Source organism: Saccopteryx leptura, chromosome 8 (genome assembly GCF_036850995.1).
Source record: "Saccopteryx leptura isolate mSacLep1 chromosome 8, mSacLep1_pri_phased_curated, whole genome shotgun sequence".
In the NCBI taxonomy this organism is placed as follows: Eukaryota; Metazoa; Chordata; class Mammalia; order Chiroptera; family Emballonuridae; genus Saccopteryx; species Saccopteryx leptura.
Window position 1 is genome coordinate 68,629,281 of NC_089510.1, and position 26,110 is coordinate 68,655,390.

Sequence of the window (26,110 nt, forward strand, 5' to 3'; positions counted from 1 at the left end):
TATAACATGTTCATGTTCACTGGCTAATTAGATAAAGCTTTATGGCTAGAAATCTCAGACAGAATGCACCAAGCTGATGATATTCCTAGAGAAAGTTATACATACTTGTTTAACACATCCATCTTCATTTTCCCATTACTGTGAGTTTAACAGCCTGGAGTCTGTGTTATCTCTGTGTTCCTATCATCCAGCATAGTGTCTGGCATATAGGAGGTGCATAGTAAATGTCTACTGAACTGAACTGACACAGAATTTAATTTTCTTGACCCCTTTTCTACTCCTTTTCTCTCCCCAATATGTTTTTAGACTTTTCTGTTGCAAAAGCTCATCAATTTTATTTGGATTTCCAATATTCTGCTTTTATTTCTGATAAACACACACATACATAATTTTCTATTTTATTTCAAAAAGATTAGTTCAGGGATAATTTAGGCATAAGTAACTAACTCTATCAAATGATCCCCCAGCCTTCGATCCTTACTGGGGGAAAAAAATATGAAAACCAGACATAATATTAAAAGTAACTATCTGGAGCTACTGAAGAGTCAATGGAAGTAGACAAATTTGTTGGGAAATTCACATTCACTGTAAAGAGTTCAAACTGGCAGCCACACAAGTAACTTGTCTTTTTCCCAACCTTTTCCTGGGCTAAATGCACTCTGCACTGCACACACAGAATCGGGGTGAGGGAAATATAAGGAATCACCCATCTAATCTCGGACCCTCTATAACTTGGATTAAGGAACTTGAGTTAAAAAGCCCTGAGTGTACTGTGAATGTAATCCCTGCTGCAGACTCAGGGAAACAGGTTTCTCGTATGCAAACAGCAAGAAACTGTGGGTGAGTGACCTTTGTGCAAACACAAAGGAATGCATGTGAACGGGCTTTCAGAAATTAGCCTAGAGGTTTATAGATTAATCTTCCCTTTGTGCTTATTAATTAGCAAAAGAAAGAATGTACTGACCAAAACTAGCCCTTTTTCCATATCAACAAGAAGTACATTAGCCATCCTTTCCCCTATCACCTGATCTCCCTCCCCTGCAATCCTATTACCTTTGTTCTGCTTCTGATCAGTAAAAGCTCTGGGACAAGAAGACTTGGGAGGTTAGTCTCTCTTGACTGCTTCTCCCTCTTCTCTTGACAAGTTTGTGTCTTGAGCAGTTTTTCCACACAACACTGGTAGTTCCCAGCGAGCTGGACGACTACAGGGGAGGGGGCGGGAATAGAAAAGCCCAAATATTTCTGGCCTAGAGGACCAGAAAAGTAAATCCACAAAACCATAAATGTGGGAGAGCAGGGGAATCCCAAAAGAGAAAGATTCAAAGAGGGGATCTCCAAACTGTCCACCCACATCCCAGGTCCTTTCATAACCAACTGTGCTTAAAAAGAAAAAAAAATCAAAGCAGCTCAGACCAAGAGAAAAAGTCAGAACCAGGATTAGAGCTCCCTCCCTAAAGGACTACAAGGTGAAGAGATACATGCAGGCTCTCACGTGGAGTTCAGGGGCTTAGAGAAAAGGAGACAGGGAAGTATACAAATAAATTATGATCACTTGTGGCTTTCAGTCAGAGACTAAGTAGTCTGTACGACAAGGACAGCAGCAGCTAGGGCTCACATGAGAAAATCAGCAATCTTTCTGGTTTGGAAAACTAGAGAAGAGAAGCTAAGAAAATGAACAGTTAAAACATTGGTGGAATCTTGCAAAAATAAGGCCAGAAAGAGGAGCCTCAAACTATCTACATTATCACTGACTGACCTCTATGCTACACACATGGGGCAGAATCAATGCAGAGCAGCAAAGTAAGGAAGGAAAGAAAGAAGAAAAAGAAAGAGAGAGAGAAAGAGAGAGAGAGAGAGAGAGAGAGAGAGAGAGAGGGAGGGAGGGAAGGAGGGAGAGAGGAAGAGAGGAAGAGAAGAAGAGAGAAAGAAAGAAAGAAAGAAAGAAAGAAAGAAAGAAAGAAAGAAAGAAAGAAAGAAAGAAAGAAAGAAAGGAGGGAGGGAGGGAGGGAGGGAGGGAAGGAGGGAGGGGAGGGGAGGGGAGGGGAGGGGGAAGGGAACGGGAGGGAAGGGAAGGGAGAAAGAAAGAAAGACTGGAGCTGCCACAGCAAAAACATAGTTTGCAAATTCAACCCCAGCCAAGAAAATTACCTGATAAAACAAAAGGAAAATTTTTTCCAAGGAGAAAAAAAACAGAATCCAGAATCTTTACAATGTGACATTCATACTATTCAAAATACCATCCAAAAAATTATCTAACATATGAAGAACCAAGAAAATAAAACATTGTTGGGCAGATAAAATGTATTATGCTCACTTTGTTAAAAATGGCGCTGCCCACGTGAGGCCATTACCCAGGTGATATTAATGTGTGTTGAGAATCCTTGTAGCCTGGGGCTTGGTTTTGGGATTAAGCCTTTCCCACCCTTTTTGATGTGGGGCGGTACAATCCAATCATGCCTCAGAGAAGTGACTTTGTATTAGAAACTTCCCTATTTTGTATATTGGATTAAAGGTTTTGATTTCTACACTATAAAATGGGGGCAGAACGGGAGCCTGCGCTCTTGGTTCCTGGGATGATTAGCATGAGAGAGCAGAGGGAGCAGAGCAGAGAGCAGAAAGAGGCCATGTGGCCAGGAGAAGCAGCCAAGATGGCGGAGTGCTGAGTGAGAAGCCAGTTTGTGTGCAGTTTATGCAGGGAGAAGGAAGGAGATGGGGAACTGAGGAGAATAAGGCTGGTGAGCTAGAAACCTTTGATTCTAGGAAACTCGAATAAGTCAGTGGCTTTGTGAGCACTGAATGTGAGTGGGTTTTGGAGCCCAGTGTGTGTTTTTACTTGCCTGCCGGGTGCAAGCTAGAATTAAAGACTATGGCCCACCAGTTTGTGGCTCCGTTGTTTCTTTACTGACTGTCCAAATCCAATGTGAACCTGCATGGGCCAGAAGGCTGCTTTGATAGTGGTGGCCCTGGCCCCAGCTCCTGGCCTTACAAACATATTCTTTTTTTCTGAAGTTGGAAATGGGGAGGCAGTTAAGACTCCCGCATGCGCCCGACCGGGATCCACCCGGCATGACCACCAGGGGGCGATGCTCTGCCCATCTGAGGCATTGCTCTGCCGCAAACAGAGCCATTCTAGCGCCTGAGGCAGAGGACACAGAGCCATCCTCAGCGCCCGGGCAAACTTTGCTCCAATGGAGCCTTGGCTGCAGGAGGGGAAGAGAGACAGAGAGGAAGGAGAGGGGGAGGGGTGGAGAAGCAGATGGGCGCTTCTCCTGTGTGCCCAGGCCAGGAATCGAACCCGGGACTCCCGCACGCCAGGCCGACACTCTACCACTGAGCCAACCAGCCAGGGCCTAAAACATATTCTTAAGAGAAAAAGAATCAATCAAATCCAATCCTAAAATGAACAAAATGTTACAACAGATGAGGATGTTAAAGCAACTATTATATTTACCCTTAATGAAGTATAACAAAATATGTTTCAATGCATGAAAATTTGAACAGATACATGAAAAGATGTAGGAGAGGAACAGAAACAATAAAAAGAACCAAATGAAAATGATAGAACTGAAAGATACAACCATGGAAAATAAAAACTCAGTGGATTTTGTTAACAATTAAATTGACATGAAGGAGTACACTTGAAGGTAGAGTAATAGAAATAGAAATCACCCAAGGAGAAGAACAGAGAGGAAAAACAAGGACCCAACCAAACAAAAACAAAACCCAGAGGGACTGACCTATGAGATGGTGGAAGAAAAGTTTCAAAAATGTGTTTCTCCAAAAAATAAATGAGAACACTGACAAAAACAGTCAAAATCAACTTTTCAGAATTCCTAAAATTACCTAATGGCTTGCAACAATCCAAGGAGTGCTTATTGAAGAATAATGGCTGAATCTCAGCAAGAATAGTGAGCTTCTTGTTGGTCTAAGTTTACCTAGTCCCATTCCCCTTTCCCAGCTTCACCACAGCTTTGAAAACCAACACCCTTAAAACTACAGACATATAGATCAATGGAACATAACAGAGACACAGAAAATTAATTAAAAAATTAATTTTGTCAAAGATTTTTGAAAACCAACATCCTTAAAACTACAACGGTGTGAAAACCAGCAACAGCAGCCACGCGAGAAGGCACAATGGCTTTGGAGCTCCTCAAAGCCCCATCTTCAGAGCACTGTTACTACTTGACCTATCTGGCATTTTACTTAAAAGTTCCATTCTCAGGCCTTGTCTTTTTTTCTTTTTCTTTTTTTTTTTTTGTCCTGACTCAGAGCTTACTTTATACAAACAGCACTATCTTCAGGACATTTGTAGAAAACAATCAGCTCAGCAGTTTAACTTTGTAGGTGCCAAAGCATTGCTACCAGAAGGGACTAAAGAGACTTCACCAAAAAACTGAAAAGGAAAAACTGGAGAAAGGGAGGTCTGCAGGGCGGTGTGCAAAAGCTCCGACGTATTTCTGAAATTCTACAAGGGCATATACACATACAGGGCTGTGCACGTGCCCAGGAAAAACCTGAAAAAACCCTAGTCTATAACCTATGGCTGACTTTTGACGGTCTGCACAGGCAGAAAGTGAAGTGCTAACTAAGGCAGAACTGTAAACTGCCTGCAGGAGCATTTAAAATTACAAAATAAAATGAAGTAAAAACTGATATACTTAAAAATAAATAAATAAATAAATAAAAAACTGATATACTTAAAGTAAGAAGTAAACACTTTAATATTTGGAGATTTCGATATATCTTTATTTATTTATTTTTTTGCGTGTCGGGGCCTGGGTTTCACTTTTCCACCTCGAGTGGGCGGTGAGCTAAGGCCCCCGGTGGCTCTGGGTGCTGAATCTCACCCATGCTTACAGCCAAAGCCGCAGGTGATTTCAACCAACACGATGGAGATTTTGATATTCTACATTCAGTAATCGATAGAACAATTTAGTAGAATATGAACAGATAATAAAGTCTTGAACAAAACTATAAGCCAACTACCTAACAAACATCTACAGAACACTCGACTCAACAACGAAACACATTCAACATATTTTCAAGAGCACATGGACCATTCCCCAGGATAGGCCATATATGAAGCTATAAAACTAATCCCAGTAAATTGAAAAAACAGAAATTATACAAAGTATGTTCTCTGACCACGATGGAATGAAATTAGAATTCAGTATCATAAAGGAAAAGTGAGAAATTCACAAATATGTGGAAATTAAACAGTATTTAAAACATTTTTAATTGACAGATTTTAGAGAGATGGCAGGGTGGGAGTGGAGCATTCATTTGCTGTTCCACTTAGTTATGCATTCATTGGTCACTTCTCATACGTGCCCTGACCGAGGATCAAACCCACAACTGTGGTGTTTCAGGACGACACTTTAACTGACTGAACTACCTGGCCAGGGACTCACAAGGGAAATTAGAAAATACTTTTAAATGAATAAAAATGTAGATACAATACCGAAACTTATGGGATGCAGCTAAATCACTGCTTAAAGAGGCATTGGTAGCTGTAAAATCTATTTTAGAAAAGAAGAAAGATTTCATATCAATAATCTAAACTTCCACCTCAAGAAACTAAAAAGGACTGACCAGGCAGTATTGCAGTGGACAGAATGTCAGCCTAGGATGCTGAGGACCCAGGTTCAAACCCCAAGGTGGCCAGCTTGAGTGTGGGCTCACTAGCTTGAGTGTGGGGTTGCCAGCTTGAGCATGGGATCGCCAGCTTGAGCATGGGATCATAGCTATGACCCCTGGTTGCCGGCTTGAGCGTAAGGGTGCTGACTTGAGCCCAAGGTCACTGGTTTGAGCAAGGGGTCATTGGCTTGGCTGGAATCCTCTGGTCAAGGCACATATGAGAAAACAATCAATGAACAACTAAGGTGCCACAACAAAGAATTGATGCTTCTCTCTCTCCCTTCCTGTCTGTCTCTCTTCCTCTCACTAAAAAAAAATAATAATAAAATAAAAAGAAGGGCAAATTAAACCTAAAGCAAAATAAACAAAGACTGAAATATATGAAAGAGGAAAGAAAAATAAAGAAAAACAGTAAAATCAAAATTGGTTCTTTAAAAACACCAACAAAATGACAAACTTTTAGCTACACAGACCAAGAAAAGGAAAAAAGATGCAAATTACAAAACTCAGTAATAAGAGATATCACTACTGACCTTATAAGAGAATACCATAAACACTACACACCAATAAATTAGACAACAAAGATGAAATGAACACATTCCTGGAAGTACACAAACTAACAAACTGACTCAAGAAGTAATATATAATCTGCAAAGACTTAAGCAGAGAATGAATTAGTAATTTCAATAGTTCCAACAAAAAATATCCTCAGCCCATATGGCTTTATTAATAAATTCTACCAAACACTGACAGAACACCAGTCCTTCACAAACTCTTCCAAAAAACAGAACATTTCCTCAACTTATTCTATGAGGAAAGTATAGCAAATATCAAGTATATTTGATACCAAGACCAGAAAAAAAAATATGAAAAGAAAATAAACTACAGAACAATGTCTTTTACGAATATAGACATAAAAATACTTTTAAAAAAATACTAGCAACTCACTCCAGCAACATGTAAAAAAAATTATACAGCATGACCAAGTGGGATTATCCCAAGAATGTAAGATTGGCTTAACATACAAAAATCAATTAATCTTATAGACCATATCAATAAAGGACAAAACCCACAAGATTATCTTGATACAGAAAAAAGCATTTGATAAACTCCAACTCTTTCATGTTAAGAATACCAACAAACTAAAAATAGAAGGAAATATCCTCAAACTGATAAGGCCATTTCCGAAAAACTCGTTAATATCACATTTAATGGTGAAAGACTAAATGCTTTCTTTCCCCCTTAGATCTGGAAAAAGATAAGGATATTCACTCTTGCTATTTCTGTTCAACAATGTACTGGAAATTCTGGCAAGGCCAATTAGGGAAGAAAAAAATAAACGAAGCACAATGAGAAAGGAAGAAGTAAAACTATCTCTACTAACATGACATGACCTTGTACATTTAGAAAATTCTTAAAAGCCTATTAAAAATGAGAATAAATGAATTCAGCAATAATATAGGACATACAGTCAATATTAAAAAATCAATTTTATTTTTATACTCTAGGAATAAACATTCCAAAACTGAAATTAAAAAACCAATTCCATTTATAATAGCATCAAAACAAATATAATACTTAGAAATAGATTTAACAAAAGAAGTAAGTATATGGCCTGTACACTGTAAACTGAAAAACATCACTGAAAGAAATTAAAACAAGATGTATTAAATGAAAAGATACCCTGTGTTCATGAACAGAAAGACTCAATTAGGTTAAAATAGCAATATTCTGCAAATTGAGCTACACATTCAAAGCAATCATTATCAAAATCCCAGCTGACTTTCTGCAGTTTGAGAAAGCAAACTGATTTTAAAAGACCAAAATAAATGGAGAAATATATCATATAATTAAAAGGCTCAGTAATGCTAAGATGGCAATTCTACCCAGATTAATTTATAGAGTCAGTGTAATCCCAAACAAATTCTAATAAAAATTTTAAAAGGACCGATGGGCCAATTTAAAATTTCATATGTAAAGGCACTACATAATTTTAAAACCTACATGAGCTAAACTTATTTTGAAAAAGTAAAATTAAGTTGGAGAACTTAGTTTAAGCTACAATAATTAAGACAGTATATTATTTGTATGAGTATGGACATACAAACAGAGGTGGATTTAACAGCGGGCACACCAGGCGCGTGCCCTGGGTCCCATCCTCTGAAGGGCCCCACAGAACCCCAACTTTACACTTTTTTCTAATGACACCAAGTTTGGTTTCATATGTGCAATTTTAACATTAATAGTACATAATAATTTTTATTTATTTAAAAATATGGTTAATATGTATTTTTATTTTCCCTCTTTTTTTTAAGGGGCCTCAACCGACCTTAATCCGCCTCTGCATATAGATCAGTGGAACGTAACAAAGAACACAGAAACAAAACCACACTTATATGGTCAATTGATTTTTAATTAAAAAATTAATTTTGTCAAAGATTTTTGATAAAAATGTCACGGTAGTTCAAAAGAAACAAGATGATCTTTTCAAAAAGTGGTAAAGGGAAAAAAAACGGTAAAGGAACAATCGATAGCTTTATGGGGGAAAAAATCCTTGAACCTGATCTTCTTGCATCATATATGAAAATTAATTGGACAAAAAAATTTTTTTGAGAGGGAGAAACAGAGAGGAGGGGGGTGGAGGGGAGGAGAGTGAGAGAGAGAGAGAGAGAGAGAGAGAGAGAAAGAAGTATCAACTTGTTTTTCCACTTAGTTGTGCCACTGATTGCTTTTCAAATGTGCCCTGACTAGGGTTCGAACCGGCAACCCGGGATTGAGCCAGCACCCTCAGGATTGAACTTTGAACAGGGCTTGAACCATCATCCTTGGGCTTGAGCCTGCAACCCTGTGATGAAGCTGGCAACCTCTGAAGGGAGCCAGTGACCTGGGTGCTCTGGGACGACGCTTTATCCACTGTGCCACCAGCCATGGCTTGGATGAAGATCTCTTAAACAGAATACCAAAAGTCTAAACCTACAAAAGAAAAAATCAATAAAATGGACTTCATGAAGATTGAGAACTTCTGTTCTTTAAAAATCTTAAGAAAACAAAAAGGTAAGGTTACAGACTGGAAGAAAATTTTTGCAAAATATATCCTGAAAAGGGGCTTGTATCCAGAGTACATAAAAAATTCTTGTAAGTTATGATAGGAGTTCACTCACTTGAAACTCTTACAATTCAATAATATGAACTCAAAATACTACCTTGTCCCCACATCCAAAAAAGTGCTCAAGATTTAAGACAATTCACAAAAGAAGTTATGTGAATGGGCAATAGTACATGAAAAGATGCCCAACATCACTATTAGGAAAATAAAAATAATAATCACAATGAGCCTGACCAGGTGGTGGCGCAGTGAACAGAGCGTCGGACTGGGATGCCGGGGACCCAGGTTCGAGACCCCAAGGTTGCCAACTTGAGCGTGGGCTCAACTGGTTTGAGCAAAAGCTCACCAGCTTGGACCCAAGGTTGCTGGCTCAAGCAAGGGGTTACTCGGTCTGCTGAAGGCCCGCAGTCAAGGCACATATGAGAAAGCAATCAATGAACAACTAAGGTGTCACAACGAAAAAACTGATGATTGATGCTTCTCATCTCTCTCTGTTCCTGTCTGTCTGTCCCTATCTATACCTCTCTCTGACTCTCTGTCTCTGTAAAAAAATAAAAAATTAAAAAAAAAAAATAAATAAATAAATAAATCACGAGATACCACACAGCTAGCAAAATGGCTAAAAATTTTAAGAGATTAAAAAAAAATAAAAAGATTGACAGTACAGTACTAAGTTCTTACAAGGATATGGAACAACTCATACGTGGAACTCTCATATATTGATGATGGGAATGCAAAATAGTACAGCCATTTGCAAAAACTATATAGCAGTAATTTAGAAGTAAAACATACATTTACCATAAAATCCATCCATTCCTACACAGGCTAGTAAGCCAGGATAAGTGTAATAGGAAAACTGAAACAAGCAGTTTACAGCCATCTTGTTACATTGCAAATCCTATCTTCCCTAAACCAAGGAAGGATACTTAAGAGTAAATGGTTTACACAACTCCGCAACCAGAGGGTAGATAGCTTAAATCACCCTATTCAGGGAGATGGATAAAAAAATCTAATTACTGTCATTTGTGCTAACCATACCCAAGGACAGATGAAATCAGAATACCCGTAAACTCATTTTCTACTGACATTCTCCTGTAAGACCTCCCATACACTCCCTGCCTCTGAAACACTCGAGAGAGGGACTCAGTGTGTGCTATCTCTGTTGAGAGCACAACCTGCCCATACCTTTCCCATTCTCCCTCTTCTTTCCCCCAGGAGCGTTACCCTTTGCCTTTCTCTCTCCTAAGCTCCAAGAACCCTTCTTTTGCTTCTATAACTTGTTTTCTGAGCCTACATAGCCCACCTCATTCTCTTCTACTACCTCTGTAACTTTCTAAATAAACTTTCTCTTATAATCTGGGTCCTTGGTTCTGAATTCTTTCTTTGCTGAACTCATGAACCGAGGTCCAATTTTGCCACCAACACCGTTAGGTAACAATTCCAATCCTAGGTAGTTGCCCAAGAAAATGAGCACTTATGCCTTAACACACAAAAGATTATTCATAGCTAGGGATCAGAGATGGGGGTGGGGGATAGGGCAGCATACGGAATACCTGTGGTGATAAAACTACTCCATAGTTTGACTTTTTCTATGTGAATATCTGGTTGTGATATGGTGCTTTAGTTTTGCAAAATGTTGTCAATGGGGAAACAGGGTAAAGAGTATATATATACAGGCTCCCTTGTGTCATTTCTTACAATTGAATGTGAATCTCTCATTTCCTTACAATAAAATGTTACAAAACTCATCACAAATGTTGTAGCATTGCTTATAATAGCTTTGAACTGGAAGCAAGTCAAATGTCCATCAGCTGGTAAACAGATAAACAAATGATGGTCTATCCAATTCATGAAATACCTTCAGCAGGAAAAGGGAATGAAATATTAACACATGCAACAACGTACAAGAATCTCCAAAACATGATGCTAAAATAAAGAAATAAAACACCAAAGATTACATATTGCATGATTCCATTTTCATGAAATGTGTGACAGAAAATAAATCAGTGATTGTCTAGAGCAGGGGTAGTCAACTTTTTTATACCTACCGCCCACTTTTTGGATCTCTGTTAGTAGTAAAATTTTCTAATCGCCCACTGGTTCCACAGTAATGGTGATTTATAAAGTAGGGAAGTAACTTTACTTTATAAAATTTATAAAGCAGTTACAGCAAGTTAAAGCATATAATAATAATTACTTACCAAGTACTTTATGTTGGATTTTCGCTAAGTTTGGCAGAATAAATCTTTATAAAACACCTTATATAGTTAAATCTATCTTTTTATTTATACTTTAGTTGCTCCGCTACCGCCCACCATGAAAGCTGAAATACCCACTAGTGGGCGGAAGGGACCAGGTTGACTATCCCTGGTCTAGAGGTTGGACTGTTGGCAAAGGATAGAGCACGAGGGGCAGGCAGAAACTCTTCAGTGTACTTATAGTGGTGGTTACATGATTATATACAATTACTAGTGTACTTATAGTGGTGGTTACATGATTATATACAATTACCAAAATTTACTCTGTACACATAAAATTGGTGAATTTTATGATATTCAATAATATCTTAAAATACAAAAAGACGAGAAGAAAGTTAAGACTTAGAAAATACCTGTTAGTGTCTTTCCTGCATTCAGAGAAGGGGCAATGACTTTGAAAAGTTTCTGCATGAAAATTAAATAGAAAAACAATCATCATTTTTAGAAATAAATATTTTTAAAAGGATAAAAAAATCTTAGGCTATTAATCATCTTTTTCTGATTGAATTAGATGCTATTGAGATTAAATAGAAAAACTTTTAACGTGAACATGAACTGTTTTAGAAGGATCACTAGAAAACAACCACTGTCATAAACACTGAAAGAAACCATTTAATAATTATCAGTTGGATGAAGGTCTTTGTTGAGATTATAATTTCTAATAAAAGATACCCTTAGGTTTCTTAAAAAAAAAAAAAAAAAAGCAAACAAAGGAATTACTAACCCACCAAAATAATAATGTTAGCTTTAAAATAAAAATATCTGAACAATCAACAACCACAGAAACATCTAAATTTAAGCAGAGTCCTTGAAAACACACAGAATTAATGGCAAAACTAACTGACCTTCCTGGAAGGGAGTTTTCTGTTTGGGAGAAGACTGACCCTTAGTATGAAAAATGCAAATGCAGCTGTACATTAGTATAAAAAAGCCCAATAAAACCATTTATACTTTTCCAGAGAACCCTAAATTCCTCCCCACGGAATGTTTTATTAAACTGGTATAGCCCTGGCCGGTTGGCTCAGCGGTAGAGCGTCGGCCTAGCGTGTGGAGGACTCGGGTTCAATTCCTGGCCAGGGCACACAGGAGAAGCGCCCATTTGCTTCTCCACCCCTCCGCCGCGCCTTCCTCTCTGTTCCTCTCTTCCCCTCCTGCAGTCAAGGCTCCATTGGAGCAAAGATGGCCCGGGCGCTGGGGATGGCTCTGTGGCCTCTGCCTCAGGCACTAGAGTGGCTCTGGTTGCAACATGGCAACGCCCAGGATGGGCAGAGCTTCACCCCTGGTGGGCGTGCCGGGTGGATCCCGGTCGGGCGCATGCGGGAGTCTGTCTGACTGTCTCTCCCTGTTTCCAGCTTCAGAAAAATGCAAAAAACAAAAACAAAAAAAAAACTGGTATATATACTTTTACCTCTGGCTATTCAGTGAGTTACTCATTCCTGTAAGCTCCTAGTACACAAGTGGACAAACCTTGTTTTTTCTCCTATTAATCTAATATCAGTAAATTTGCAGCCCTCCTCACAACACTGGGACATAAGTTGATAGAGGAAGTTTTCCTCTCAATACAAGGCACTACTTGTACTTCAGAAGCAGCCAAAACTAGAACTAAAGAAAGATTTCAGAGACTATAGCAGTCATCTCAAATGTGACTGTCTTTCACTCTAGAAAATTTCAAAGGACAAGACAACTCCCCTGAATTTAGACAACTCTTTAAGTACCGAAATAACTAAACTTTAAACACTGAAAAGAGATTTTCTTATAGGCAGGAAATTATAAAAGAGAACTGATAGAATGCATCTAACCTCCTACTGCTAAAATCTCCTAGTGCTTATTTAATAACAAATACTGAGCTCTTGCTGAAAGTCATTAAACTTGAAAACTACTCTTAATACAAAACAAGGCAACCTCAATGGCCCATCTGTGATGTATAGGTATAAATGCAAACCAGATTTTGAAGAACAAAAAACCCACACAAAACAAAAACTTCAAAAGCAACAATAACAAAAACTAGCAATCATTTTTATCAATAAAGAATGCATCAAATTAGAATCTACTTTAAGGAATTATTTTGAGAAAAAACAGGAATTGCATTAATTCTTCCTAACTGTAGTTTAGTAGGGGGACAGAGACCACTCAGAGACAGTGGGCCCTGGACCTCACTGAGGCAGCAGCTGACAACTCTTTCTCAGAGAAGTGCTAGACCTGGGGGAGGAAGCAGTTGATGTGTGTTCAAGCCTAAAGAATACTAATTTGACACACAATCAGGTGAAAAGCAGGGGAATAGAGCCCTGGCTCTCATTTTGTAAACTGACCAAGAAAAGACTGTACCCAAAACTAAAGGAGTTCAGAATCAGAGGGATTCTCACCTTACCAAGCTAAATGTGTTCAAAGAAGACTGAACTATCATGTAATTATTGCTGACTTAATAATACTAAAGATAGTTTTGGATGGCCATTACATATGAAAAAAGGTTGACAGGCTCTGACCAGGTAGCTCAGTGGGATAGAGTGTTGTCCCAATACATCAAGGTTGTAGGTTTGATCCCCGGTCAGGGCACATACAAGAGTTAAACAATGAATTTATAAATAAGTGCAACAACAAATCAGTGTTTCTCTCTCTGTCTGTATCTCCCTCCCTCTCTCTCTCTCTAAAATCAATTTTAAAAAATTAAAATAAATAAAAATAAAAATTGAAAAATGAAAGAAATTGATTGACATTTAAAAAAAGAAAAAGTTGACTGAATGCCTTCACTATATGCCTGGCTCTTTTGAGTCAGGTCATCAGTCATCACAATAAGCATTGGGCTGGCAGGGCACATTCCATTATCCACAATTCTGTCTTCAAATAGAAGGCAAATAACAAGGTGAATATGGTTTTCCTTTTCTTTTGATAATGCTCTCTAGATGCTCTTTTCTAATGGTAAGGAAAATAAGAAATTATTCTCACATAATAAATGCTATAAAATCCTGACCTTGAAAAAGCAACAAATCAGCAATTAATAATGACCTCCCATCATTTTCAGGACCTTTCCCCAGCAGAACATATCTACAAATAGTATTACTCAATATTACATTTACTATAAACAAGAGGTATAATAAATTTCTTATACCTTTTGAAAAAGCTATTATAATATCAAAAATTCTTTGAAAAACATTTAAAGTCCAACAGGCATGCATTATTATTATTATTATTATTTTTAGTGAGAGACAGACAGGAAGGGAGAGAGATAAGAAGCATCAACTCACAGTCACATTACTTTCAATTGTTCATTGATTGCTTCTTATATGTGACCAGGGGCTCCAGCTGAGCCAGTGACCCTTTGCTCAAGCCAGACACCTTGGGCTTCAAGCCAGTGACCTTGGGCTCAAGCTAACAACCTTGGGCTCAAGTCAGCAACCATGGGATCATGTTGATGATCCCACGCTCAAGCTGGTGAGCTTGTGCTCAAGCCGGATGTACCTGAGCTCAATCTGGTGACCTCGGGGGTTTTGAACCACCAGCAGTCAGACCAGGCATGCATTACTTTTAATTTTATATATTGTTCCTGGGGATTTAAATACCAACTTATGCAGATATAAAAAAGCAATAGTAGAAAATATGAAATTACAGGCTACTTAAAAAAGAAAAAGGCTATTTAATAAATTCCCAAATGCATACAATCTTAATAAATCTAAAAGAAATTTTAAAATGACTGCATGAGAACAGAAATTATTTAAAGCAGAGAACAGGAAAAAGCATTAAAAGACAATATTAAATATGTTTCCAAGATAGTAAGTATCTTACCTCCATTGGACTAATAAATTCATTCATGCCTCTGTTGTAAACATAGATCATAGCATCATAAAGACGATTTTCCCAACACATGAGAACTACCTGTAAGAAAGAAAAGTTGCTTGATCCATGCAATTCAATAAGACTAACCAATTATTTCCCTTAAACCTTTAAGAAAGGAGAATATCTTGAATTTTTCTCCCTAATTTTTCTTATTCCTTCTCTGAAAAAAACTGAAACTAGAGTACTCAAACACAAGGCCATGATAAGAGCTAATGAGTGTTCAATACTACTTTTTAATAGTATACTAGCGACTTTTAAACATCCTCCAATGTCTAGTTTTATTTTGTCTCTATTCTCCCCTTTTTCATATTGATTTTACAAATATTTACTAACCACATATATGCAGGTCTTCTCTTAGGCACGGGAGATCAAGTGATATAGATAAGAAACCCAGACTTGTCTCTACCCTTACACAACTTCCGTCCACCTTGGACACTAACTAAAAGGGAGGGCCACAATACAGTATGTGAGCCATGATTTAGGAAAGGTACTCAATTACACAAATAATTCATTTACAACTCTGCCAAGCATTATAAAGGAACTGATTTGGTCTGGAACATTCAGAAGGTCATCCCTGAGGGAGCAATATGTAAGCTCAGACCTAAAGGATGCATGCATGTGAGCCAAAATCAAAGATGTAAACTGGGACCTCTGTAGGCAGAAGCAGCAAGGAGCTTGTAATGTTTCACAATGGAGAGAAATCAATCTGAGAACACAGTTAGGAAGAGGAACAGAGATGACTGAAGTATACAATAGTACTCTGTATTCTGTTCCTATGAGAGCCATACTATACCATAAAGTGATGATGAGAGGGCTGGAGTAGAAAAGTAGGGAAGTCAGCAAAAGAGAATGATAATGGTAAGAGAAAAAGCAAAAGTAAGGTGTCATGGGAGAGCCTGTCTAGACAAAGGCATGTTCCTGGACCTCTTCTCTCCTTATCCACCATCTCAGCCAGTGCCACGATCACACATCTCTTCAATTATGACTAACAGTGTCAGTCCTCATCTAACCTTTGAACCACGTGTCTAACCACTTACTTGCTATCTTTACCTGAATAACCAGTATTTATCTCAAAATGAAACAGCAAAAGAGAGTTCCTGATCTTGTCCCCCACACTTAGTCCACCCTCCTCCCCACGTTGTCTTTCCAACTTCTTAAAGAAATCACTATTTTGTTTCTCAAGCCAAAAAACTCGGCATCATCCTTAAATTCTCTCCCGCCCCTCACATCCTTCATCAGAAACCAGTTCTACCTCCAAACCATATCCAAGATCAGGCCATCTCTCTACATCTGACTGCTGCTGTCTCTGGCCAGGACCTGGACCAGCTCCTCTAGTTACTCTGCTTCTTCCATACCTGACCTTCACCTCTCATTCTGTTACCCCTAAAGCAAACTAGAGTAATCTGTCTTGAAACTTTTACCTTGCCCTGAAATGTCTATTTCTTTCAAAGAAGCTCCAAATCTGTTTGCCTTTTAATCTGTTACTTTTATACCCATGTCATGCATATAAATATTTTATTAGATATTTTTACCTATAACAATCTTCTCCAAGAGCTTTGCATTACTGATTCCTTCTTGTCATTAAGATTCCAGACTCAATCTTACTTTTTCAGAAAGTCCTTCTATAATTAGCCAATCTAAAGTAGACCTATTCTCTCCCTACCACATTGCCTGTTTGACTTAAAATAATGCTTGTTTTTTTGGATATTTCTGATTTGTTTAATTTTTAATCTGTTTATTGTCAAACTTTTGCTAAAATGTAAGCCTTATGAGGGAAAGCATTGTTCGCTAGGGTCCCTGAAGCATCCTTCAAGCCTGACAATTAATGCTCCTTGAATTAATGAACAAATGCTGTTGAAAGAATAATAAAATTTGAAGATTATTGGTTGATATAGTAGACAAGTCATTGCTAACCAAAATGAAAGCAAAGTTGAAGAGTTTTTAGAATGTAAAAAATGGAACTAGCAACTTAGACAATGTTTCAAGAAATCTGACTGGGAAGAGTGAGATGAGGTAGTAACCTAGGGCAGTGGTCCCAATCTTTTTTGGGCCACGGACTGGTTTAATGTCAGAAAATATTTTCACGGTGGGACGGATAAATGTATCACGTGACTGAGACAAGCGTCAAGAGTGAGTCTTAGACGGATGTAACAGAGGGAATCTGGTCATTTTTAAAAAATAAAACATTGTTCAGACTTAAATATAAATAAAACGGAAATAATGTAAGTTATTTAGTCTTTTTCTGCGGACTGTACCAAATGGCCCACGGACCGGTACCGGTCCGCAGCCCGGGGGTTGGGGACCACTAGGGAAGAAGGATTGATATGGAGAGAAGGGAAAGTGAGGGAAAGATTTTTTAAATTGTTTAAACATAAAAAAGATTAGAATTCATTTACATATAGTATTGGGGAAAAGCTAAAAATGTTGGAAAGAGAAGAAAATAAAAATTTCTTCTGTACTGGTAATAGGTAAATAAAGCTATTTGATAGCATGCACTCAAACTATTAAACCTATTATTAGACTGTGAAAACTATGCCACATGACCCATAAAACAAAGGCATATATAAGAGAAGATCTGGCTTTACTTTGAAAACTCACAGCCACTCATAAAGAGCTTCCAGGAAGAAAACAATAACCATTTTTCCAAACCCTTCATTTCTATGTAATTTGGCACATAAAAAAAAGAAAACTTTTGGTTTATTTAAGATCTAAGTTTCCTACATTTTAACTCAGAAGGAGACTTAGCACTTTTGTACGTTTGTGCCTTGATAGAAACGGCATGTTTGTTATTAGGGCTGATGTGGAAATAAAGAGTTAAATTCTGAAATGTCTGAGGCCAGAATACATATTGCTCCTCAATTAAGGACTGAAAACATAGAAATCTCAGATATAGTGGAAGTAGATTATTAAACAATGGGCTGGCTGATCATTCTGAGACATTCTGTGATTTGCTTCTTACACTATTTCAAAACTCAATGTGTGAAAATTATCAAATTTGAACTAAGAATCTATCTTTTATTTTTTTAAATGGTATCATACTCTTAAAAGTAAAAATATTTTATTATTCATGTGAAAGTACTCATTGTTGAAATTCACTTGCAGAATGAAAACTATAGTAGTGAACAAACATGAAGAAGGATCAATAAAGAAGAGACATAAGAAACATACTGACATCCAAGTTTATAAGGTATCTACCAAAGTACTCAATAAGTGACAGATGACAGAGTGAAGCCTGATCAGATGAAAACATATAATCAATAAAAGAATGATGTTTATTCCGCAAATTAGTAGAGTGTTTATAAACTTACCTGCTGAATATCTAAGCTGGTGATATCCAGATGTACAATGAGAGCTTCCACATTTTCCATTAATTTTTTATCTTGGAAATGAACAATCAAGTCTTTCATCACCTGAGGTGTTATCCCCACCAACTTATCACTTAAAATATATGGCTCCAGGCACTCTAAAAACACTCCTTTGGCCACTGAATTCTCACTTAATTTGTCATACATCTGGCTAAATAAAAGATCTCTATAACAGAAAGAAAAAAATCTTTTAGAAACATTCCAAACACCCATTAAATACAGTCTGCTCAGTATATTATCTTTTTTCTATTTCAACTTACAAGTTTATTAAAAACAGTAACAATATTTGCATGGAGTTTTATATTGTGAAAAACCTATGCTGTATATTGTATATATACCTGTGTGTGTGTGTGTGTGTATACACTACCTTAATTCTCCCAATACTTCTTTTACAAATGAGAAAAGTTGAGTAAGTTAAGTTACTTGCTGAAAATCACATAGCTAACATAGCCAGAATTGGAACTCAGCCTTACGGCCTAAATCCTGTATGAGTCTATTACGGCACACTGCTATGGAAAAACAACACATATGGGAGTTGGCAGTACAGTGAACATGATGGAGTAGGAAAAAAAAATCAAAAAGGACTATTCATAAGTTATCTCTTCCTCTTTGCTGGTATCTAATATTCCTAGCTGATCTTCAGAGAAAACTTGTTTTATTCTCCAGTTTTTACCATTTGCTACCCAAAGGATTGAGAAAGTGATGACTAATAGTAGAAGAAAAAGAAAATGTTCAGTGTTTTTAAAATGTCTAAAAACAATTTTATTGCAGAAACAAAATTTTTAAATTCATCTAAATGCCACCATACTCAATAATTATATTTTATCCATTCATTCATATTTCTTCAACTAGTCCATTAATACTTTTAGAGTTATACTCTTCATAGATATAATTCTAAATTCTATTTTCCTTCAATTCTGTTTTCATGCAACATTAAATAAGCATTATTCTAAGTTGCTACCTACTTTTGAAATGACCATTCTAACTCACAGTGGTTCTATATGCTAAAACAGCAGGATTTACATAACTATTCTTGTATAGATAGCTTTATCACTTATTTCCAGTATTTTAATATTATGAGTGATGTCATAATGAACATGTACATATACAGACTTTCCCATTTGGGGAGCTCAATCCCTTAGTCACTCTGTGTTTAGAAATGTATCTTAAGTTAAAAGATATGAAAAAAATGTGGCTCTTGAAATGTATTTCTAAATTATCTTTAAAAACCGTCACAGTACCAATTTACACTGCCCCCAGCAATGTATAATAATAACAGTTTCATCAGACAACTATTTTTCCCCATATAATTTAATAAGTATAAAATAAACAACTTCACTGTTTTTAATTCTCTGATGACTAGCAAATTAAATGTTTTCTGAGTTTTCATTTATGCATTGTATTGCCTTGAACCATTCACTAATTCATTCATTGTTTTGAAATACAAAAATTGTACTGATTCTATGTACTTATTTTTACTAAAGGTATAATCTCTTTATATATGCATCATGTCAATTGTGAGAAATGCTAAATGGTCCATCCACTGAAAGGAGTGGAATAGGGTCTTGGCTCATCTGAAGTCCTGGAAGGGGACAGATGATAAATGAATAGCTGAAACTCACTACAACCACATGCCACTTTTCTATAAATAGTATTTGCAATATCCTGGAGAAAAATCCATATCCATTAATTTTTTTCTCATATCTACAAACGTAGTTTTTGCATTGTTTTTCCCCTTTGCTTCATATTTATAAGAGTATTTTTTGTTTTAGTTTCATTTTAATCAATAATACATCACATTCTTGTGATTACCAATTACTAGCCAAGTAAAAGAAACTGAGATTAATGAAGCCTTACTGTAAAAAACATAAAGAGTAACAGAGTAACTAATGAAAAAAAAAAAAAGAAACAAACAAAAAGAAAGAAAAACAAAACAAAGTCATTCTAATGAGTTTAAAGACAATGTCACATTCGCCAAAGCTTGCACTCTGTAATGTGTTGTTTAAAGCAGCATGCTAGGGAAGGTAATTACATATCTCAGTGCAGCACAAAAAGCCCTGAGGAAGAGAATTAAAGAGCTAAAAATCCAGTAAACAGAGCATAAAAGTTGACAAGCAAGGCACTCCTATGACACAGCAGCACGCAGTGCTGGCAAGATTAATGGCAAAGCTGTAAGTTTCTTTCTTAACCAGTCAGAGGCTATAATAAAGAAGCAAGAAAAATAAAACTCAGCAACTCCTATCTACATTTCTACCTTAAAATAAAAACAAAGCAAAATTCTAAGACATGCTTTCATCATCTGGGGAGAGTATTTATTAGAGCATCAGGGAAGGAGGGAGAAAGAGATACATACAAAGAGTTTTGAGTTCTTGTATTTCTTTATCTATCTAGGCATTATATTCCTGGGTGCTAACTTTCTTTACAGGAAAGGCTAACTTCAAAACTGCTATTAGTGCCTGACCAGGTGGTGGCGCAGTGGATAGAGCGTTGACATGGGATGCGGAGGACCCAGGTTCAAGACCTCATGCTCACTAGCTTGAGAGCAGGCTCATTGGGTTTGAGCAAAGCTCACCAGCTTGGACCCAAGGTCGCTGGCTTGAGCAAGGGGTTACTCGGTCTGCTGTAGCCCCACGGTCAAGGCACATATAAGAAAGCAATCAATGAACAACTAAGGTGTTGCAATGAAAAATTGATGATTGATGCTTCTCATCTCTCTCTGTTCCTGTCTGTCTGTCCCTATCTATCCCTCTCTCTGACTCTCTCTTTGTCTCTGTGAAAAAAACAAACAAAAAAAACAAAAAAGAAAACTGCTATTAGTCTCTTCTAGCATAGCCTCCCTGTAGTCAGTATAACAGAAAATCCATTCTGCATAATAAAGGGTCATCAAAGAGGTCTTCTTTCTATATAACTTCACTTTGTTAATACTCATATTAGAGAAATTATTTGGAGATTATCATTCATAACAGAATTGATAGAGGAAATGGCTAAATTCACTTTGTGCATCATCAATTTTACAATTCAAAGAAAGTGAAGAACTCAGCTTTGATTACTGTAAATTCAGAAACTATCTGAAGGAAGCAAGAGCATCAATCCTTACATTTGACAGTCTACACTAAACATGTAACAACTGGGAAGCGAGGGTGAACACAGAATATGCAGGACAGAGATGTGTTATAGAACTGGGCTTCTGAAACCTGTATAATTCTGTTAACCAGTGTCACCCCAATAAATTCAATTAAAAATAAGTTTAAAAAAATACATAACAAAAACAAAACAAATAAATCCTCACTAAATATAAGTGGGACTTAATAAGTCTAAAGTTGATTTGAGTTGGTCTCTTTATTTATAAAAGTAAAAGCAAAATTCAACTGAACTTTAACCCTTGGAGTAGTATGAACGTTCATGTATGTCCTTGTGTCTCCTGACCATCTAGAGCAGGGGTCCCCAAACTTTTTACACAGGGGGTCAGTTCACTGTCCCGCAGACCGTTGGGGGGCCGCCACATACAGTGCTTCTCTCACTGACCACCAGTGAAAGAGGTGCCCTTTCCGGAAGTGCGGCGGGAGCTGTATGAATGGTTTCAGGTGGCCACATGCGGCCCGCGGGCCGTAGTTTGGGGATGCCTGATCTAGAGTATGATAGATTTATTTTAAAAATGTGTAAGGCAACATTAAAAAAAGGCAAATGTATGTTCTTCTTTTTTCCATAAATAGGTTATCAAACAAACATGATTTGAAGTTAATAAAACCATAACTGGAACTAACTTCATTTTTTGGAAAAAAAAAAACTCACTCCTGGGGGTGAGCAAGCATGAAAAAACTCACTACTCAAAGGGTTAAGTAAGAAATTATGTTCAGCCCTGGCTGGGTGGCACAGTGGATAAAGCATCACCCCTACATGCCAGAGGTTGTGGGTTTGACCCCCAGTCAAGGCATGTATGAAAAGCAATCAATGAGTGCATAACCAAATGGAAAAATAAGGTGAAACAATGAGTTGATGCTTCTCTTTCTTTCTCTCTCTCCCTTTCTCTTGCTCTCTCCCCTACCTCCCTCAACCACCCTCAAATCAATGGAAAAATTTAGAAAAAAATGGAAATTATCTTAAAAATGCTGTTTTCTGATATAAGCATCACAGTTTGCAAAGATTTTCTTTAAAAAGGTATTGCTTAATTGTGGTGGTGGCTGCACAACTCTGTAAATATCCCAAACTACTGAACTGTACCCCTTAAAAGGGTGATTTTAGGGTATGTGAATTATATCTCAATATAGCTGTCATAAAATTAAAGGCATGGCCCCTTTCTCCCATCCCAGCTTTGATGTTTAAAATTTTAACATGCAGTTATTAAGAAAACAGTATCTAAAACATCCAGTTCCTCAACAATGCCAGATAATTTAGATTTTCCTGTTTCTCAAACAATAATCTTGATGTTGGACAAAACTAAAAAAAAGTCTTGGCTATCAAAATGCCACTTCAGGTTCACTGTAGATTTAACAAAAATACTTTTAGTTCATATTTATATATAATTCAAGTCATATGAATGATGGTTTCTTTTTGGATATCAGCTTGAAGTGATATAAGCTTCAAGTGGTCAAGATCACCTACATGCCATTGTTTATATGAAGCTACATTTTTTATAAAAACATTCTTGGTACAAACGCAAAATAATTCTGAAAGAAAGCACTCTTTTTTTTTTTTTCTTTTTCCTTATATAATCCTTCATTTTATAACTGCTAAGGTCATTTCATCTTTATGTTACTGAGACAGGGTTCATATATGCAAGATAATGATCACAAGTCACCTGGCAAACCAGGAGGCAGAATTATTTCATTAATCCAAGCATCAGGTACTGAACAGCTTCTCTGAACCAGGTCTATTCTAGGTAGATATAATCATTTTATAAGAATATGCCTTTTTGGTCTAAACAAAATTTATTCTTTTAGACACTATTTTATCTCATTTATAATTATCTCAATTTGAAGATTTTGGTTGATTCCAGTGCTTAGCAGTATTAGTATCAATTTCCTCACCTGAAAATAAAGATAAATTACCTCTCTCTCTCTCTCTTACATTGTAATTACAAGGATTAAATGAAATGAAATATGTGAAACTAATCCATAAACTTTTTTTTTTTTTTTTTTAAATAAATTTTTATTAATGGTAATGGGATGACATTAATAAATCAGGGTACATATATTCAAAGAAAACATGTCTAGGTTATTTTGTCATTAAATTATGTTGCATACCCCTCGCCCAAAGTCAGATTGTCCTTCGCCACCCTCTATCTAGTTCTCTGTGCCCCTCCCCCTCCCCCTAACTCTCCCCCTGTCCTCCCTCCCCCCACCCCTGGTAACCACCACACTCTTGTCCATGTCTCTTAGTCTCATTTTTATGTTCCACCAATGTATGGAATCATGTAGTTCTTGTTTTTTTCTGATTTACTTATTTCACTCCTTATAATGTTATCAAGATCCCACCATTTTGCTGTAAATGATCTGATGTCATCGTTTCTTATGGCTGAGTAGTATTCCATAGTGTATATGTGCCACATCTTCTTTATCCAGTCTTCTATTGAAGGGCTTTTTGGTTGTTTCCATGTCTTGGCCACTGTGAACAGTGCTGCAATGAACATGGGGCTACATGTGTCTTCACGTATCAATGTTTCTGAGGTTTTGGGGTATATACCCAGTAGAGGGATTGCTGGGTCATAAGGTAGTTCTATTTTCAGTTTTTTGAGGAACCACCATACTTTCCTCCATAATGGTTGTACTACTTTACAGTCCCACCAACAGTGAATGAGGGTTCCTTTTTCTCCACAGCCTCTCCAACATTTGCTATTACCCGTCTTGTTGATCATAGCTAATCTAACAGGGGTGAGGTGGTATCTCATTGTAGTTTTGATTTGCATTTCCCTAATAACTAATGAAGCTGAGCATTTTTTCATATATCTGTTGGCCATTTGTATCTCTTCCTGGGAGAAGTGTCTATTCATGTCTTCTTCCCATTTTTTTATTGGATTGTTTGTTTGTTTGTTGTTGAGTTTTATGAGTTCTTTGTAAATTTTGGAAATTAGGCCCTTATCTGAGCTGTTGTTTGAAAATATCATTTCCCATTTAGTTGGCTGTCTGTTTATTTTTATATCAGTTTCTCTTGCTGAGCAAAAACTTTTTATTCTGATGTAGTCCCATTCATTTATCTTTGCCTTCACTTCTCTTGCCATTGGAGTCAAGTTCATAAAATGTTCTTTAAAACCCAGGTCCATGAATTTAGTACCTATGTCTTCTTCTATGTACTTTATTGGATAAACTTTTTTTTAAGAGAGAGGGTGAGACTGATAGAGAGAGAGAGAGAGAGGAACAGACAGGGACAGACAGGAAGGGAGATGAGAAACATCAACTCATAGTTGCAGCACCTTAGTTGTTCATTGATTGCTTTCTCATACGTGCCTTGATGGGGGGGAGAGGATGGTGGGAGGCTCCATTCCAGCCAGTAACCCCTAGCTCATGCCAGTGACCATGGGGTCTTGTCTATGACCCACACTCAAGTCGGATGAGCCTATGCTCAAGCCGGTGACCCCAGGGTTTCGAACCTGGGTCCTCACTGTCCCAGGCCGACGCTCTATGCACTGCGCCACCACCTGGTCAGGCTAAACTATTCAGGCTGCTTTAAAAAACACAAATAATAAGGAAGTAAGTGTGAAAAATGGGCTAAAGAGAAAACTAAGTAAAGAAAAGCTAAGGTGAGGTTAGCATATCATGGCTCTTAGCTTTCTAGGAAACAGTAATTAACTACACAATTCACTGTCCATCAGGTAAAAGTGAATTAGCTGTTCAGAAGATTAAAAAATATTTCTGGTACTACCACTTGAGAAAAATTTCTTCCTTAGGCCTCCATAAAAAAGATAATGTGTAACATAAAACAATATTCTCAACAACAACCCAATTGTGAGTAAACATATTTCAATGGATAATTACATATAACACTATAGCTAAAACATTGGAATGAATTTTAGTCCTGAGGAAGCAAATTCTATAGCTCTTTGTGACTCAGAGATCTGACAGCAAGTAACTGTCCTCTTGCTAACTCTTGCTGATACTTTCAGTTTGGTCCGACCGTTTATGATTCAGGATACATGAATATCGAATGTTAGGAGTATCTGCAGTAGGTCCTCACATTTTTTCTCAACCACTCAGAAAGTGGTACAAAAGCTAGTGGTTAATTCAGGAGCTCAACTGCCTATAGTAGACTACTTTTGCTTCTCAAAATACGTGTCAATGAGCTTTGGCAAGTTATTTAATGACTTTCTGCCTCTGGAAACTCCTACGTAAAATGAAGATAATATCTACCTCACTATTCTAAAAATTAGATAAGTTGTTATAAAAGTTAGATAAATTTATGTAAAAGGGCTTAGAACAACACCTGGCATACAGGGAGCTATTATTGTTAAGTGTGAAAAATTTGTGAACCGGTATAGTTTGGTTAATTTACATATTTACTACTGAATCCAACAAAGTCTAATCAAGAATTTATTTACACTGATTTTTTTTTTTAATGAAAAGGCTCTGTAAGTCAACACTGCAGAAGCTCAATGAATATATTGCCCTTTTTGTATGGTATGAAATACTGTGTTTTAGTGATGGTTCATAAAAGAGTATCTATACTGTACATAAAACATACACTTTTACTGTTTAAGATCTTTGACTAGCATCACCCTTTTGTGAGCTATGTTCTTCACCTCCACTGTCCTGCTGCACACAGAGACAATACACCCACAACATCTATTCTGGAAAAGCTAACTTTATTAGGTAAATGGACTGCGTATTGCAAAAGAATCAAATTTCTGCAAATTAAAACATATTTTAAAAACCCAGGCAAATTCATAGCAGTAAATTATAATAGAAACAAGAGGCAAC

General features: G+C 37.0%; 1 protein-coding gene and 1 non-coding gene across 4 annotated transcripts in view; both read right to left on the bottom strand.

Moving 5' to 3' along the window:
• VPS8 (VPS8 subunit of CORVET complex) overlaps window positions 1–26,110 on the bottom strand; it is a 397,311-nt gene that overhangs the window by 240,717 nt on the left and 130,484 nt on the right. For all 3 annotated transcript variants that reach the window (XM_066346811.1, XM_066346813.1, XM_066346812.1), the window contains exons 22-24: window positions 18,144–18,366; window positions 14,785–14,874; window positions 11,358–11,409 (exon numbers count right to left, since the gene is read on the bottom strand). In XM_066346811.1, the coding sequence (XP_066202908.1) occupies window positions 11,358–11,409; window positions 14,785–14,874; window positions 18,144–18,366 (365 nt within the window). The remainder of the gene's footprint in view (window positions 1–11,357; window positions 11,410–14,784; window positions 14,875–18,143; window positions 18,367–26,110) is intronic.
• LOC136380268 (small nucleolar RNA ACA64) lies at window positions 4,767–4,889 on the bottom strand. Its single transcript, XR_010746935.1, has one exon. It is a non-coding gene; the product is annotated as a small nucleolar RNA ACA64 (small nucleolar RNA).